Source organism: Vigna angularis, chromosome 6, assembly GCF_016808095.1.
Source record: "Vigna angularis cultivar LongXiaoDou No.4 chromosome 6, ASM1680809v1, whole genome shotgun sequence".
In the NCBI taxonomy this organism is placed as follows: domain Eukaryota; kingdom Viridiplantae; phylum Streptophyta; class Magnoliopsida; order Fabales; family Fabaceae; genus Vigna; species Vigna angularis.
In genome coordinates this window covers 35697707-35717148 of record NC_068975.1, presented here as the reverse complement: position 1 = coordinate 35717148, position 19442 = coordinate 35697707, and the positions used below count along the sequence as shown (strand labels likewise).

The following is a 19442-nucleotide window of genomic DNA, read 5'->3' as shown; positions in this document are numbered from 1 at the left end:
AAGGTAAATATTTATATTATTATTAGATCTCAATTTGAATGATCAAGTCTTTTCACACGCTCACTGCTTGACAGAAACAAATGAGAACATCGTCTATAAAACATAAATACGAGGATACTAAAACAGCTCAACTAACTATAAATAAGAGTTTAGTGTCTTAATAAGTTGAATTTAGCCATATTAGGTTAAAATGCTATTAAATTTGAATTTATATTATATGTATATTTCATAATCTATTACACTTTCTAAACAAACACAATCAAAATCAGTAGTCTTTCTGCTTTTGTTTTCAATAATGATGTTATTTATAAACGCTTTTAAAACTATTAGCAATCACGCTTCATTATTGATGTGTAGTTGATTTTATATTATTAATAAACCATGCTTGCTAATTCGGAAACTGATTTAGGAGTAATTTTTCTGACATTGATTACGTAGAGAAGGTGATGTAATGGTAATGATGGTGGCAAAGTTTCGTGGGGTTTTAAGTTTGAAGCATATCCAAACACTTTAAACAGATGATATATATATATATATATATATATATATATATATATATATATATATATATATATATATATATATATTATTTTTTTACTATTGTTGTATGACATGGTTGAGCAATTATGTCCACAAGCTTGCGCGTTCCCCACCATCTTTAAATCTTATCCCAGTTAATGGCTAAATTATTGGGTTCTTTTTAAAGTGTTTATGAACAAAAAAGAGGGTAGAATCACAGTTCTCGATCCATATTGTACAACAACTACATAATATATTTCTATAAGCAGCAAGCAAACCAAAAGAGTGGAGAAGTTGCACACAATAATGCGTTCTCTGATATCAGATACATTGCATTCAGACATGTTCAGCATATGCATGTGTAGGAGGAACAGTCCTAGGTATCATAATGCTAATTAAAGTAATTAATATTAAATAATTTCACTAAATTTACTATTATATTATTACACTGGAGATTATCTATCATGATTTTTTTAGAACGTATACTTGTGATGGAAAATGGGTGAATACATTTTTTAGTTAGAAAGTGGATTAAGGTTCTGTTATATTTTTTAAAAATATGTACGAAGATTTATATAAATTATTGGTTAATTTATATCAATTGAATTTTCTATCGAATACTGTATATTTTTTTAGTGCTTATAGATATTGTAGAAATAGGAATATATAGAGCAAATAAAATGTAGTAATATGCATTAGATTAAAAATAACTTAATTTTAATTATTTATAAATTCGTTCAATATTTTTGTAACATGATTCTAATCTTATTTTATAATACTTTTGTGAAAAAAAAACTAAAAGTATTTATTAAATATGGATTTCTTAAATATTTAACAAGTGTTTTAGTATCAAACAATATCTAATAAGTAATTAATACATCTAATTCCATCCCTAAAATCTTGTTGTAGTAGGTTTTGAGTTGTGAGACATGGACTTCGAGTTGTGGGATAGACTGTTGTATGATCAGCCAGTCTGTTTACCATTTCAACTGAGTTCACTGGTTTGTGTCCTGTGTTGATACACAACTAACCGGGTTCATTAGTTGATCATTCGAATTATAATTGATCATCTGAATTGTAACTTATCAAACAATAAAGATATTGATTGTTTATTGAGAATGAACATATTGAGTGAGGACAGAGTTGAACATCTAAAAGACCTTTTTGTTTAACTTTTAAAGATCTTTGTTAACTGCGAGTTCGTCAAAGTCACTACACTTGAAACTTGAAATGTGAAATGGTTTAAATTATTTACTTTTACAATGAGCTTGTTTTTACTCAAGTGACTAACTTCTACCTATACACTTAACTTTTGAGCAAATGTTAGCATTATTTTAAATATAAAATAAATATTATAACATTTTTGGTTCCTATTTTTAAGGAACATAAAGTGGTTCATTAAACCATTATTTTTATCCTTTTAACTGCATAGAGGTTATGGAGCAGTTATTAATTTTTAAACGTAAATTCCATTTATTTTGAAACCTGTGATGGCCAGACTTTATATAAGGGAATGAGTTACTTTCAGTTTTTGATCACTAAGCCTACTCCTCTATTCAGAAAAACACCATCGAGAGTTTGAGTGAGTTAAGGTTTAGAAAACAAAACTGTCTATATTTAGATTTATAAAATTGCAATAGCAGGAGGTACGCATATTATTCTTTCATTTTTGCTTCTGATGTTTTTGATCTGATTGTATTACTGTGATGTTAATATAACATGTTTAGGTCAATTTCATACTATTTTATCATTTGGTATCAGAGCTTTGTTTATTCTTCTGCCTTGCATATTTTCGTTGATTTAGATTTTTTATTTATTTATGGGTTTTATTATTTTGATTCATTTAATCCAAACAAAATTCCCAAATTAACGTTCAACCTGATTACAATTTTTGTAATCTTAAACGGTAAAAGCTAAAAATAAAACTGAAACCGGATGAAGAGGATTCGTCTAAAGCCGATGAACAGTTTCTGTCTGTTCGTTTTTTCTTTCTCTCCCGTTTCAGGACTTCATTTCTTTAATATAAAGAGGAACCCTGTTTCTGCGTTTCAGTTTTTGGGTCATTTCATGACCTGTTACAGCATTGTAATTTTTCATACTGCGTGTCTCCAATTTAATTGCTGGGCTTAGAAATTTTCTCAGCTTTCCCCTCTACAGAATTGCAGTAAAAGGCAATTATTTTGATTGGGATGCGTACATGATCATATTGTTTAAAAGGGTTTCTGTAGTCTATAAACCCTATTCTTTTTCTTGATTGTTGTGCGTTGCAATATTATAATGAAAGTGAGGGTTAATCCTCTGCCACAATTTTTTATTTTATTTTTATAGGTCATTTTAATGACCTGATGAATGCTCTGCAGCTTTATTTCGCACGCATACATTAAATGCTAATGCATGCTTTTATGTTTAAATAATAATAATATTATTATTATTTTTATTTAGCATATAATATAAAACACGTTTTATAATAATACGTGTTTATGATCCGCAGACATATCATATTTTATATATATATGTTAAAATGTTTTTAGACTAATAATTATGTATATTTTATGGATATTATTTGTATGTATATATTTGATGTTATATGTACAAATAAAATATGCATTATTATTATATATTTGCATATTAAGAATTTTATGTAAATATTTATATATTATTAATGTTTTAGTAGTAATATAATTTTAATAAATTAAAGAGTAGTCACAGCATCTTTAATCAATTAAAATTGTATATAAAGTTTTGTTACATGAGAAACATTAGTTGTAAATAATTATATTAAATATGATAAAATTTACTCACAGGATTTTTTTCATATTTATATGATTAATTAGGATAAAATATTAAATTATATTTTTTAATTTACGCACAGGAATTAAGAAAAAGGAACATAATTTGATAGTTTTATCATTAAGATAATGAGTCTAATTGAGTAAGACTTTAGCCCACAGGCAAGTTTTATGTTAATAAACTCATTGGAAAAGACATGTTTGCATTGGTAAACATGACATTTATTTTAGTCTCAAATTATATAATAAGCATGTAACTTTGAATTTGTAGTTTCTCAATCTGTGAATTTTTCTGATATCAAGTGTGGTATTCCCGAATTGAAAGGAGATAATTATAAGATTTGGAAGGAAAGAGTTCTTCTTCATTTAGGTTGGATGGACATTGACTATGCTATTAGAAAACCAGAACCACCGGGTATCACGGATACTAGCGCTCCAGATGCCATTGATCTTTATGAAAAATGGGACAGGTCAAATCGTCTCTCCGTAACGTTCATAAAAACCAACATTTCCGCTGGGATCCGGGGTTCAGTTGACCAATATGAGAATGTCAAAGATTTACTAAGGGCTATTGATGAGCAGTATACGACATCTGATAAATCTCCATTTGCTTTTGTCTGTTATGAATCTAATTTGACTAGTTTTAATCATAACACATGGTGGATTGATTCTGGTTCTACAATCCATGTTTCTAATACCTTAAAGGGTATGCAAAACCTAAGGAGGCTAGTGGGAAGTGAGCAATATATCTACTCAGGTAGTAAGATGAGCTCACATGTGGAGGCCATTGGAACGTGCAGCTTAGTTTTAAGTAGTGATTTTGTTTTGCATTTGGAAAAGACATTTTATGTTCCTTGTTTTTCTAAGAATTTGATTTCTGTTTCAAGACTTATACCTTTGGGTTTTTCTTTTAATTTTTCAAATTCTGGTTTTACCTTAATGAATAAATCTAAAGTTGTTGGTTTTGGTGAATTGTGTGATGGTCTTTATTCCATTATTTTGCAAAACAATGTCGCTTATGATTCTATGCACGTTACTGCTGGGTTAAAAAGATGTGTTATGAATGAGGATTCTTCTGTTTTATGGCACGTAGATTGGGACATATCTCCATTGAGAGAATTAAGCGATTAGTAAATGAAGGAGTACTTAGTACTTTGGATTTTACTGATTTTGAGACTTGCGTGGATTGCATTAAGGGTAAGCAAACTAACAAGTCCAAAAGAGGTGCTAAGAGGAGTTCAAATTTACTAGAAATTATTCATACAGATATTTGTTGTCCGGATATGGACGCAAGTAGTCCAAAATACTTTATCACATTTATAGATGATTACTCACGATACATGTATCTGTACTTACTTCGTTCTAAGGATGAAGCCTTAGATGCCTTTAAAGTTTTTAAGGTTGAAGTAGAGTTACAATGTGGAAAGAAAATTAAGATTGTGAGATCAGATAGAGGTGGAGAGTACTACGGTAGATACACGGAGAATGGACAAGCACCTGGTCCGTTTGCGAAGTTTCTTCAAGAACATGGAATTGTTGCCCAATACACTATGCCTGGTTCTCTAGATCAGAATGGTGTGGCAGAAAGAAGGAACATAACTTTAATGGACATGGTGAGAAGTATGAGGAGTACTTCAAAACTTCCTCAATTCTTGTGGACTGAAGCACTGAAAACGGTTGTGTATATATTAAATCGAGTTCCAACCAAGGCCGTCTTAAAGACACCATTTGAGTTATTCAAAGGTTGGAAACCAAGTTTGCGACATATACGCGTTTGGGGATGTCCGTCTGAAGTGAGAATTTATAATCCACAAGAGAAGAAACTAGACCCAAGGACTATTAGTGGGTATTTCATTGGATATGCTGAAAAGTCTAAGGGATATAGATTCTATTGTCCATCGCATAACACTAGGATTATGGAGTCAAGAAATGCAAAATTTCTTGAGAATGACTTGATTAGTGGGAGTGATCATTTTCCAAACATTGGGAATGAAAGGGATCACTATGAAGCTCAACCCTCTAGCTCAAGTGATAGATTGGTTGTCATTCACACCCCTCAAACACAACTGGGTGTTAGACAAACAATAATTGAAGCTTCACAACCTGCTGAAAATGACCTTACAGATCAAGTTGCTAATGAGGAACAATAAGATGGTGTTGAACAACCTACTGAACAGTTAATTCAGCAACAATTTTCTCAAGAAAATGATGAGGCAACATTAACAAGATCTACTAGAGTTAAAAGGCCAGCAATTCCTAGTGATTATGTAGTGTATTTGCAAGAAGTTGACTACAATATTGGAGCTGCAAATGATCCTGAAACGTTTTCACAAGCCATGATTTCTAAAGAATCAGACCTATGGTATGACACCATGAAAGATGAGATGGATTCTATGGCATCCAACAAAGTTTGGGATCTCGTTCAGTTGCCTAATGGTGTAAAATCCATTGGATGTAGATGGGTCTTTAAAACCAAGAAAGACTCAAAAGGCAACATTGAGAGACATAAGACAAGACTTGTTGCCAAGGGGTTCACTCAGAGAGAAGGAATTGACTACACGGAGACTTTTTCTCCTGTATCTAAGAAAGATTCCTTCCGAGTAATTATGGCATTAGTAGCTCATTTTGATTTTGAGTTACATCAAATGGATGTGAAAACAGCATTCCTTAATGGTCATCTGGAAGAAGAGGTTTACATGAAACAACCTGAAGGATTCTCTTCTAAAGACAATGAGCACTTAGTTTGCAAGCTTAATAAATCCATCTATGGATTAAAACAAGCCTCTCGCCAATGGTATCTAAAATTTCATGATGTTATCACTTCATTCGGTTTTGAAGAAAATGTCATGGATCAATGTATATACCAAAAGGTCAGTGGGAGTAAGATTTGTTTCCTTGTATTATATGTGGATGATATTTTGCTTGCAACCAACGATAAGGGTTTGCTATATGAAGTGAAACAATTTCTCTCAAAGAACTTTGATATGAATTATGGGAGAGGCATCTTATGTCATTGGCATTAAGATCCATAGGGAAAGATCTCGAGGCATTTTGGGTTTGTCTCAAGAGACCTATATCAACAAAGTTTTAGAGAGGTTTAACATGAAGAATTGTTCACCAAGTGTAGCTCCCATCGTGAAGGGTGATAAACTCAATTTGAATCAATGTCCGAAAAATGATTTTGAGCGGGAACACATGAAGAATATTCCATATGCTTCAGCTATTGGAAGCCTTATGTATGCTCAGGTTTGCACTAGACCTGACATTGCATATGTTATTGGAGTTTTGGGAAGATATCAGAGTAATCCAGGTGTTGACCACTGGAAAGCTGCAAAGAAGGTAATGAGATATCTTCAAGGGACAAAAGATTACATGCTTATATATAGACGAACTGAATGTTTGGAAGTGATTGGCTACTCCGATTTAGACTATGCTGGCTGCGTTGATTCACGAAAATCAACATCTGGTTATATTTTTATGTTAACTGGTGGAGCTGTATCTTGGAGAAGTGTCAAGCAGACGTTAACTGCCACTTCTACTATGGAAGCTGAGTTCGTTTCTTATTTTGAGGCTACCTCGCATGGTGTATGGTTAAAGAGTTTCATTTCTGGGCTTAGAGTTGTGGACTCTATTTCTAGGCCATTAAAATTGTACTGTGACAACTCTGCTGCAGTGTTTATGGCTAAGAACAATAAAAGTGGATGTCGAAGTAAGCACATTGACATTAAATACTTAGCCATCAGAGAACGTGTTAAGGAAAAGAAAGTGGTCATTGAACACATAAGCACTTAGTTGATGATTGCTGATCCTTTAACTAAAGGCATGCCACCAAAGAATTTTAAGGATCATGTAGTGCAAATGGGACTTGGTTCCACGATGTAATTTCATTACGAGTACATTTATTATTTTCATTGAAACTCTTATTCAGTTTGATGTTTTTCTCATATATTTTTGTGCACATTTATTTTGAGAAGATATCATTTAGCTTTGATCTAGCATAAACATATGGTTTATGCATTAAGTTGAGAGCTAATGTTGAGAGAAATATATATTGTGGTACATGGAAGATAACACTCACTATCAGAGGACCTATCGCCATGACTCGTATATATTCTGTCACTTGTTGTGGTTAATAATTGGATAAATGGACCAAGTGGGAGAATGTTAGCATTATTTTAAATATAAAATAAATATTATAGCATTTTTGGTTCCTATTTTTAAGGAACATAAAGTGGTCCATTAAGCCATTATTTTTATCCTTTTAACTGCATAGAGGTTATGAAGCAGTTATTAATTTTTAAACGTAAATCCCATTTATTTTGAAACCTGTGATGGCCAGACTTTATATAAGGGAATGAGTTACTCTCAGTTTTTGATCACTAAGCCTACTCCTCTATTCAGAAAAACACACCATCGAGTTTGAGTGAGTTAAGGTTTAGAAAACAAAGCTGTGTATATTTAGATTTACAAAATTGCAATGGCAGGAGGTACGCATATTATTCTTTCATTTTTGTTTCCGCTGTTTTTGATCTGAATGTATTACTGTGATGTTAATATAACATGTTTAGGTCAATTTCATATTCTGCTATTTTATCACAAATATGTGATAATTAGGCCAAATTTCGTTCAACTCTTTTTTTTTTTGTTAATTTCTAAAACAATAAACTTAAAAATATAACGTAATAGTAATATGGAAATTTATCACCATTGCATGAAAGCGTTTTAACATTTAGATATTGTATTTTGGTTCAACAAACAAAATATATTCAAACAAACTCATTGTACCACGTGGGAGGACGGAGCAGATGTAATTAGGAAAATAGGGGTGTTACTCCCTACACCACCACACATTGCTTCTTGTACCACCACACTTTTTTTAAATTCCAAAATTATCCTTTATATCTTAAAATCTCCTACACCCCTCCTTTTTCCTTGAATGGACGTCGACATCCGTTGAAGAAAAAATTCTTCAACGGATGTGGGACATCCGCACATCCGTTTAGTTTTTTTTTTTTAAATTTTTAGATTTTTTAAGTTTTTAAATTAATATATAAATATTATTTAATTTTTTTAAAAATTATTACTTAACTATTTATAAATTAATTTTATTTTATTTAATAAAATAATTATTATAATTTAATTTATATATTATTATTTTAAATAATAATTAAAATACTTTTAAAATTTTATTAAAATGGATACGGATGTTACACATCCGTAAAATTTTTTTCTTTTTAAATTTTTTAGTTTTTTATTATATTATATTTTAAATTAATATATAAATATTATTTAATTTTTTTAAAATTATTATTTAATTAATTATAAATTTATTTTATTTTATTTAATAAAATAATTATTATTAATTTAATTTATGTATTATTATTTAAATAATAAAATATTTTTTAAAAATTTATTAAAATGGATGTGGGCATGAAGTTTTTTTTTTTAAATTTTTAGTTTTTAATTTATTATATTTTAAATTAATATATAAATATTATTTAATTAATTTAAAATTATTACTTAATTATTTATAAATTAATTTTATTTTATTTAATAAAATAATTATTATTAATTTAATTTATATATTATTATTTAAATAATAATCAAAATACTTTTAAAATTTTTTATTGAAACGGATGTGGTAATCCGTTAACGGATCTCGTCACTTGAAGATTTTTTTTTTTTAAGTTTTTAGTTTTTTTAAGTTTTTAAATTAATATATAAATATTATTTAATTAATTTAAAATTATTACTTAATTTTTTATGAATTAATTTTATTTTATTTAATAAAATTATAATTATTAATTTAATTTATATATTATTATTTAAATAATAATCAAAATACTTTTAAAGTTTTTTATTGAAAGGGATGTGGCAATCCGTTAACGGATCTCGCCACATCCATTGAAGATTATTATTATTTTTTAAATAAAAATAATAAATTAAAATATAAAATATGTGAATAGACGGATGTCAACATCCGTTGAAGGTGAAACGGATGTTGACATCCATTTTAGAGAAGGGTAAAATTGATATGGGGTGGTGTAAGGAGCATTCGGTGGCAGTGGAGGGAGTAACTGCCGGAAAATAGAGATGCAAATGATAAATGTTCGAAACCGGAATGAGCTTTTGGATCTCTTTTTGTGGGTCAAGGCCCAAACGGGAAGCCCAGCCATTTCCCTGACCATAGATGAGCATGGATGGTTTTGTAAGAACTAGTGGACTAGTCATGCCTCTGCAGCGCTGAAAAAACAAAAACTAAAAATATTATATTTGATTAATAAAACAAATAACCATTAATTACAAAAGAATATATAACATTAAAATTAATTTCATAAAATATCAAATCCAGATTCTTTTAAAATGTATTAATTGCTATTTTAAAATATAAAAATCAATATAATACTTAGAACTTTAGAACTGTCAATTTGACCCATGATCCCGGGACTAGTCCTAACTCACTCTTGAAAAAGCTTCCTCTTAAGAAGTCCCAACCCCAAAGTCCTCTCTCAAGGGGGTTAGGTTCAGGGTTAAGGTGGTGTAAGGAGCATTCGGTGGCAGTGGAGGGAGTAACTGCCGGAAAATAGAGATGCAAATGATAAATGTTCGAAACCGGAATGAGCTTTTGGATCTCTTTTTGTGGGTCAAGGCCCAAACGGGAAGCCCAGCCATTTCCCTGACCATAGATGAGCATGGATGGTTTTGTAAGAACTAGTGGACTAGTCATGCCTCTGCAGCGCTGAAAAAACAAAAACTAAAAATATTATATTTGATTAATAAAACAAATAACCATTAATTACAAAAGAATATATAACATTAAAATTAATTTCATAAAATATCAAATCCAGATTCTTTTAAAATGTATTAATTGCTATTTTAAAATATAAAAATCAATATAATACTTAGAACTTTAGAACTGTCAATTTGACCCATGATCCCGGGACTAGTCCTAACTCACTCTTGAAAAAGCTTCCTCTTAAGAAGTCCCAACCCCAAAGTCCTCTCTCAAGGGGGTTAGGTTCAGGGTTAAGGTGGGTTTACTCCACTAAATTTTTTTTTTAAACTAAACTTCAACATTCTCCTAATAACTATTAAAAGTGCTAAATTTTATATTCATGTAATTGATTTCTTATTTCAAATTATTAAATAAAACTAATTAATTATAGTATAATAGAATATTTAATATTCAAAACAACCACTTTTTTAAATAATTAAAAACAATTACAAACCACACACTTAATTTTATACAACTAAATAGTATTACAAATTTATTTTACTAAAATATTATAAAAATGCTTTATTTTGTTGTCAATTTTAATACAATCATGTCTTATATTACAGACACCAATTATTAGAAAATTATATATAATTAGTAATATCAAAATAACCCCAAAGAGAGATAATAACATATTAAATTGATTTAATATTTGCACTGCTTTTACAGTTCTTAAAAATAATCATTGTTTTGTTTCCTCGACTTCTAAAATATCCCTCAATCTGTTTTTTATTATTTAAAATTAAAAATAATTCAAAAATTTATTATCTAAAATTTTTGGATCAAAAATAGTATTAATATTTTATGTGTAAATTAAACTTATGTTTTATTTTGTTTTTTTCTCTTATAATATTTTCTCAAAGTCACCATAAGATATATTATAAAAAAAAGTTAATTTCTTAAAAATTTATAAAAAAAATGAAAATTTTAAATAGACCTAAAGTACCAAAGAATGACAAATGTTATAGTGTTTCAATTCTTTAACTAACACATTAAATAATTTATTTTTAACTTTCAATTAGAACACATAACATAAATATATGTTTATGTTTATGTTTATGACATTTAAAATGTAAACATTTTGAGTCAGTAGTAAACGAGATTGAATCCTATGGGCGAATACAATTACACCCTGCAGAAGGTTTATGAGTTTTTTCTTTTTACTTATTATTTATGTTATGAGCATGGTTTGTTGAGTATAAAATGAAAAAGAAAATCATTTATATTTAATTTCTTTTTCAATAGCTTTCTAAGAAAATAAAGAAGCCTCATTTTTTTTTAAATTAAGAGCTTCAATTAGAGAAAATCTTCTCTTTTAAATTTCAATTAGGATAATTTTAGATAGAAAATTAATTTATGACTTATAACCTAAGAAAAAGCGAAATTAAATATTTAAATTTCAAATTTATAAAATGATCATTTAATTATATACTTAGAGAATCTAACTCAATAAATATTGTCATTTTGTTTTTGCTTCTTGATTCTAGAACACTCCTCTATAAAAATTTCAATTTATTTTTTATAATAACTATTTTTGTAACAAATTAGGAGTTAGTTATATTTTTTTTGTGCCTGACCTACAGAGCTTTTGAAGATATTTTGACCCTGTGGACTTTTTCGACGAGGGACTTTTTGACCCTGTGAATTTTTCTGACCTCAATCCACATGTATTAGGATCAAACCATGTAAGAGAGACCAAATTGACGGGTCTAATAGTACTTTTAGAAATACGACATAGAAACAACATCAACTATGAAATTTCCAGAAAATCTAGGGACATATGCTCCCATCTCCTAAATTTGTATAATACATCAACTCGTAAGCGTGCGTGTATATAAATACATCACGCTTGTATATAAATACATCATTATCGAGTAGCATCCATTTTACATGCAAAGAAATAGATGAGATCATGCTTCCAAATGTTCCACGTCATGAAATTTCTAAATGCTCCACGTCATGAAATAATAGCTTATTTCAGAAATGTGAAGAACTTTAACATCATATTGCCCCAAAAATTACAAAACTTAACATCCTTATCTTTCTAACCTAACAAGACGACACTATGACTATAATCTTGAAATTATGATATATTTTTTCAACATTAGCAGCATAACCAGAGAGAGGTCTAATCTTACAGTTGCGGCTTATTTGTGTTTTCTTCCTTTCACACACTCCAACATATAATTTCAATATGCAAATCTATAAATTATTGAATTCGAGATTGAGTAATCTAAAATGTAAATTTTAAAATTTGAAATGTATAATCTAAAATATAAATTTTATTTTATATTTCAGAATGTATAATTTAAAATATTATTTTTATCTTGAACATACAATTCAAAATACCAAATTATATATTTTAGATTATATAATTAAAAATATATTTATATTCAAAATTTTATAATCTAATAATATGTATTTGTTACACCTTTTGTTCCTTTTTCAAAAAGTTTCAAAAAGAGAGTAAAGAATTTTAAACTAGAGATTAAATATTTTAAATTTTATTATTAAATATATGTTTAGATTAGTGGTTAAAATCACATTGAAACATTCAAATGTGTTAAATTTATATTGATTTAATGCAATGGCATATCTTAATCAAAAGTTTTGGAATGATCAAGTTAATATATTCAAAATTTATATATTTAATAATTGTCACTGTTATAATAAAAATACATATTTTAGTATTAAAATATGTTTTTCCTTAAGAAAAAAATAGTTTTGAAGTTATATTTAACATTATCCCCATTTAAAAAAAAATCCTATATAATGTAACAATTGAATTATTAGTATCATGTTTAAAAATATGCAAAGAAGTTAAATTTATCTTATTCTTATCACAGATAACTTTTGTCTTATACCTTTTTAAAAATTAATATATTTTTTTTATTCTTCATCAATAATATATATATATATATATATATATATATATATATATATATATATATATATTAAAAAATAAATTTAAGATTAAATTTTTTTTATCATTAACGAATATGAAAGACCATGTGCCACCACAAATGTTTATCTAATTGTTTCTATTTAAAAAAGGTAAGGAATTGAATAAGTTATTAAATGATTAAGCTTCTTCTTTATGTTAGGAGACTTCAAAGCATAAGAAAAAAACTGAGTAAAACAAATTAGGGTGTTGCTCCCTCCACCACCACACCTTTCTCCCTTCACCTCTCCAATTTTTTTTAATTCCAATTATATCCTTAAATTAAAATTTTTTATTTTTATTATTTTAATTTATTCCAAACCTAGTTTTCCTATTTTACTCCCTGCACTCAATCTTTCCATCTCTCAATTTCGTTTAACAATTTGTCTTCTGTTTTACTTTACAACTCTATTTGTCTTCTCCGTTTCACTTCTCCTCATACGATTCTTTCTTCTTCATTTTCCTTACATTATTAAAATACATTAAAAATATATTAAAAAATAATAAATCAAAACATTTAAATTAAATTATTAAAATATTTCCAAAATAAAGAATAAACTAATAAAATAAATCCTAAAATTAAAAACGTAACTCGGAGTCCGTTTAAGGAAAGAACGGATGTCAACATCCGTTTATGGAAAGAACGGATGTCAACATCCGTTTAAGGAAAGAACGGATGTCAACATCCGTTTAAGGAAAAAAACGGATGTCAACATCCGTTTAAGGAAATAACGGATGTCGACATCCGTTTTTTCCTTAAATGGATGTTGACATTCGTTTTTTTCCTTAAACGGATGTTGACATCCGTTCTTTCCTTAAACGGATGTTGACATCCGTTGAAGGATGTCACCGTTTAAAAGTTACGTTTTTTATTTTAGGGTTTTATTTGAAGGTTTATTCGAAAACACACCTTAAGGAAGCAACACACGCACTGCATCACTCCACACACTGCACCACGAGAGCGACACTGCATCAGGAGAGCGACACTGCACCACGAGAGGGAGACTACTTGATAATTCTTTCCACTACCACCAACATTTACAACTTGTAGTATCTCACCGCGACAAAAGAAAGAGATGAAGAAAAATAATGTTAAAATAAAAAAAAAATATTTTACTCATGTAGGAGGAACTAAAATAGGTTATTAGTGGAATAGGTTGTGAATGGATAAAATTAAAAAAATTAACCCTAAAAATAAAATTTTATTTAAGGGCAAAATAGTAAAGGGGAGTTGGAGGAAGAAAGGTGTGGTGGTGGAGAGAGCAACACCCAACAAATTAAATTCGTGTTTATTTGGGCTTTCATGATAGAAATGGAGTTTCAAAATTAATATAAATAATGTACTTAGCCAATAATTCCAAATAGTAGAATTTACTGTGATAAGATATATCAATACAAGAAAATATTAAATTAATTTTAAAATACATAAAATTAAAAAAAAATCCTTTATTTATATATTAATTTTTCTTTGTATTGGGTTAGAGCTTTAAGAAGCTCCCCCAATGTTGGGCTACTAGATCAAATTTCAATTGAGAAACAATTGTAATGAGCACGAAGCATGGGAACATTGCTTCTACTTCCATGAAAACCATTATAAAGTATATTTTTCTATATTAATATATTCAAATCATGTTAAACTTTAAAAGAAAAATATCATTTACATACATTTATATAGGTATATGAATTTAAAAGTGATCTAACTCAACCCAAATACTTTGAGTATTTTAAGTATCGGATCAAATTCAACCTAACATAATTAAATTAATTATTTATTTGATTATGTATTTGGTTTTTGTATTAAATCATATAAGTTTGTTTTAGTTTATTATTTGGTTTTTGACGTCTGTGTTGCTGAAAAGAAATATTTTTCTGGTCGAGTTTTCACATGTTGAAGAAAAGATATATTCAGAAGCGCGTAGGTATAAAGCATTATTCAAATAAAGTTGAAGATTTTGAAAAAGTGTAGTATAATTGGATGACATCACCAAATAGGTTTTGCCATTTCAGAAAACTCCATTATTAAGGGTTAGTTGAATGATAAAGGATCTTTGTCACTAAATGTATCTCCCAACTGCCACTAATGCCACTATGCAATTCTGTTTTATTTTATTTATTGATATGATGAGAAGGCTGTTTTCTTTGGCTGTGTTGGAGTTAATTAATTTTATGACGATAAAGACCTCAACTCAAATCTATCTTTACCTCTTTATCCAATAAACAACAAAGGAGTCAGTATCGAATATTAAAAAAGAGCATTTAAAACCACTTTAATTGATACCCCAAAAACTAAAAATCAAAACAAAAAGCAGCCCTAACATAATAGTGTCAAATCTGGACATTGATAGGGTTGGTCATTCATTCATTATCATCACTGCTTCTATTATTTATCTTTCAAATACCAATAAATATCCAACTTTGTTTTTGCTTCTCTCTCTTTCAACATTATAAAAAAAAATCATTTTTTCACGTTGATAAGAGAAATTGTTGGACGCTTGATAGATATGTCTTCATATTTTTCAAGCTTTGGTACAAAAATCCCACGTATGGGGAAAGGGTACGATGATGTCTTCACAGTGACCAAGACCAAGCATGCAGTGAAGCAACCAGTTTCATGCTCCAACTATAAAGTGCCCAACAACCTCTCAAAGCAGCACATTGGTTTTGTGTCAAAATTTCCCGTGATGGAGGAGGAGCAGCAGAAAAGGTTGGATGTTTTGCCTGAGTTATCAGAGGATTATTCCAAGGAATTGGAGGTGGCTGTTAGAGCAGTGCAGATGGCGTGTTCCCTCTGCCAGAGAGTGCAGGACAGTATAATTTCCGACACTGGGTCTGTCACCAATCATCGTCAGGTGCAGTCCAAGGATGATAATTCTCCGGTTACAGTAGCAGGTGAATGCAGTTTATTCAACTCAGTATTTTGGTAAAGCTTTTTGCTTCTGTTGCTGGGGCTAGTTTTTAAGTATGCCTGTTTTCCCAAATCAAGATGTTTTCTAAGCAAATTTGGTTTAACTCATTTTGCCACCTGGTTTTCTGCATTGGATGCCATGCTATCTGGCAATAACTTTGAGGTAATTATGGTACTTCTAAGGTTATTATACGAATTAAGAAGCATTTAAGAAATGTAAGATGTAAATGTGTGGTTTTGTCTGTGAAATATTAATTAAAGAAAATTGAAAATCACCAATAGTTTTGAATTAAAAAAACAATAAAGAGAGACTAAAATATTAGTGGTTTTAGAAAGTAGTAGCATACTAGCGGGCAGGTAAATGTAAGATACTAACTTTAGTCAATATATATGTTTGAAATATAGCTTATGTCTGTTGAATAGCTAGGAGACTTCACATTGCGGCTTTGCCAAGTTGTGTGCAAATCCATTCAAATTATGACAAGTGGCTTGTTCTTTGGTTCTTAAACGCCAAAAGGGAGCAATGCAAAAACCTTGTCTCAGTTGTCTGATAAGCGAGAACATAACCAGATCAATACTTATTTTCAAAACTGATTTTAAGTCAAGACAAAGTCATTGGTGTGGAAAGTGACATTTGAATTAGGAAGATTTATGGATTTTCAAAGATTCACGTTTCTAATGTAGGGAAACAGTATGGTTGGGGAAAACAAGGTGCCTTTCAAACTATGAAATATAATAATGCTAACAAAAGGGTATAAGATTGGATAGAACCTCAGTAGTACTCTTTATTACAGAAAGTGGTTTCCAATAAGAAGGAGACAGAGGGCATAAGTGAAAGTTCATATCTTGGCTTTATCAGCTGGTTGAACTTCCATAGGATTTATCTTTTCCAGGAGATATATGCCTAGTTCAATAATCTTTTACGATCACAATTTTTTCCATATTTGATGTAATTTCCAGGTCGAATGCCGTATGATTCAATTTTGGCTTATATTCTGCAATATTTACATGGTGATTTCTGTAACCTCATCTTGTTCTACAAGTAAACCACTTTTTGACTGAACTGTATTGTACACCTGATACATATCAATATATTATTTTTCCTCAATATTGGTCGAATCAGTTCAGATTCATGGGATATTTGGTTTTCCTTATGTTTCTTACTTCTCCCCTTCATCCTATCTAAAACATACTCTTTTTCCTTTTGTTAACAAAATTCTATTAGAACAAAATAGTGAATACAAAAAAGGATGAGGATAGGACAGTTTGAAGTTTTTAGCAGAATAGACCTCTGTAATCCCTTTAGAAGTCAAGGAGATTTTTGAAATGTGGATATACTGAATCAGCATGTAGAGGCTGTAAGTCTTGCTCCAATAAACACCTTGTTTGGTTACTTTTTAAAGTGTTGATAATTTGTTCTCTATTGGAAAAATTGAGAGAAGTTTTCAATTTACTGGCTAGACCTTTCTCTTTGTTCATTTCACATTTCCAAATGGGAAATATATTTAATTAGTCACGAATTCATTATTTTCATATTAAAGGTCATCACATTACATGTTCTTTTTTCTCTCTGTAAAGATCCGATGTCATATCATAGTCACATTGGCAAAAGTAAAGATCTATATCAATTCATGTGTGTCTTTTCATTATATTTCTCTGTAACTTTTGTATAGCTATGGTTGAAGCTTCTTTTGTTGAGTTTTTTTAGTAAATATAGCTTTTCAAGTTTGATTGATACATTCGTACCAACAATCACGTTTCTATTGTACCCTTAAACAGATTGGAGTGTTCAAGCAATTGTCAGCTGGATGTTGTCAGAATGTTTAGGGAGTCAAAATGTCTCGATTGTTGCTGAAGAAGATGTTCAAAGTCTGTCCAAAGCTAATTCATCTGAACTGTTAGAAGCTGTGGTTGAAACTGTGAACCAATGTCTAGCTGAAGCACCTCGATTTGGAGTTCAGGAGCCAAAATGTGCTCTTTCAACTTCAGATGTTCTTGAAATCATTGGTCGCTGTAGCTCAACGGGGGGTCCCACCGGAAGATTTTGGGTACTGGATCCTGTTGATGGCACATTGGGTTTTGTACGTGGAGATCAATATGCTGTAGCTCTAGCACTCATAGAGGATGGAGAAGTGAAGCTTGGTGTTCTTGGATGTCCTAACTACCCAATGAGGAAGGAATGGTTAAGTTATCATCACCGCTATCATAGGATTATATCCAAGTTGACTCCTCCAACAGCTGAAACTTGGAACAAAGGTTGTGTACTATATGCTAAAAGGGGTAGTGGGAAGGCTTGGATGCAACCGCTGATCCATGTCAATAAGATGTTTGTGTGGCCAAACCATGCAAAACAAGTTTCTGTCTCTCCCATTGACAATCCTGCACTTGCCACCTTCTGTGAACCAGTTGAGAAGGCCAATTCAAGCCATTCTTTTACTGCAGGGCTGGCTCACACTATTGGTCTCAGGTGCATTTATTTTTCATTCCATCTCCTATTTACACTCTCTTGGTATACCATAATAGATTTACAGAAAGAATGAATTGTTACAAGATAGTTTGTATATAAAGGGAGACAAGTCCAAGTTCCCCACTGTTATCTAAGGACTTCTAAATACTAAACTGAAGAAAACTGTTTTTTATTACTATTGTTACCATCCCGGCACAGAGATATATTGACATGGAACTATGCTATCTTCTTTTGTTATTTTTCAAGTATCCTAGTTAAATCAGTACTGGATGCATATTAAAACTTAAGATTCTTGACTAAGGTCCAATCTACCTGTTATTGTAGGCTTTTATTAACTTTGATGGAAAGCAGAAATTGTGATGAGTGGTTACATATCCCTTACTTAAAGAACTAGTTACATTAACAATTATCTCTATGAAAAGGAAATTTTAAAATACCTTCAGGAAGAAGGCACAGAGATAACATAAATTTATTACCATGGTTCTAACTTATAAGATATCACTTTTCTGTCATGTGTGCAGGAAACAACCGTTGAGGGTATACAGCATGGTAAAGTATGCAGCAATAGCTCGTGGGGATGCTGAGGTTTTCATGAAATTTGCAAGGGCTGGTTACAAGGAGAAAATATGGGATCATGCTGCAGGTGTTATCATCATACAGGAAGCTGGTGGGATGGTAACAGATGCAGGAGGACTTCCCCTAGACTTCTCAAAAGGCTTATATTTAGAAGGCCTTGATCGTGGCATAGTTGCTTGTTCTGGAGCCACACTACATGCAAAGATCATTGATGCAGTTGATGCTAGCTGGGGCTCTTCTGGCCTCTGAGGCTGCTTCAATTAACTTATATACGTATACACTGAAAATAATGTTAATAATGATCCATCTTTTCTTTTTCTGTTCTACATTACATCTTACATATCCCCATGCTTCACCAGTTATTTTTTATGTATTGCTAACAACTTACGAATTTCTTAGCTCACAATTCTATTGTTTGGCATTGTAATAACGCTAAATTGTCATAATATTTCATCATCCTGAATGCCATG

At 30.2% G+C, this 19442-nt stretch overlaps 1 protein-coding gene across 2 annotated transcripts; it reads left to right on the top strand.

The window, feature by feature from the left end:
• The first annotated feature begins 15365 nt into the window (after positions 1–15365).
• LOC108341022 (PAP-specific phosphatase HAL2-like) lies at positions 15366–19442 on the top strand. 2 transcript variants are annotated; one of them, XM_017578626.2, is made up of 3 exons: positions 15366–15913; positions 17709–18396; positions 18918–19442. In XM_017578626.2, the coding sequence occupies exons 1-3, from the start codon at positions 15526–15528 to the stop codon at positions 19219–19221; spliced, it is 1380 nt and encodes a 459-aa protein (XP_017434115.1). In that variant the 5' UTR covers positions 15366–15525; the 3' UTR covers positions 19222–19442. The 2 variants fall into 2 exon arrangements, with proteins under 2 accessions (XP_017434115.1, XP_052734844.1); XM_052878884.1 differs by lacking the exon at positions 15366–15913 and adding an exon at positions 15956–16940.

Excerpts from the sequence above, each read along its gene's own strand:
- LOC108341022 (XM_017578626.2), top strand. The coding sequence starts at position 15,526 with ATGTCTTCATATTTTTCAAGCTTTGGTACAAAAATCCCACGTATGGGG. Across the intron at positions 15,914-17,708 it reads TTCTCCGGTTACAGTAGCAG|ATTGGAGTGTTCAAGCAATT; the intron begins GTGAATGCAGTT and ends ACCCTTAAACAG. Across the intron at positions 18,397-18,917 it reads GCTCACACTATTGGTCTCAG|GAAACAACCGTTGAGGGTAT; the intron begins GTGCATTTATTT and ends TCATGTGTGCAG.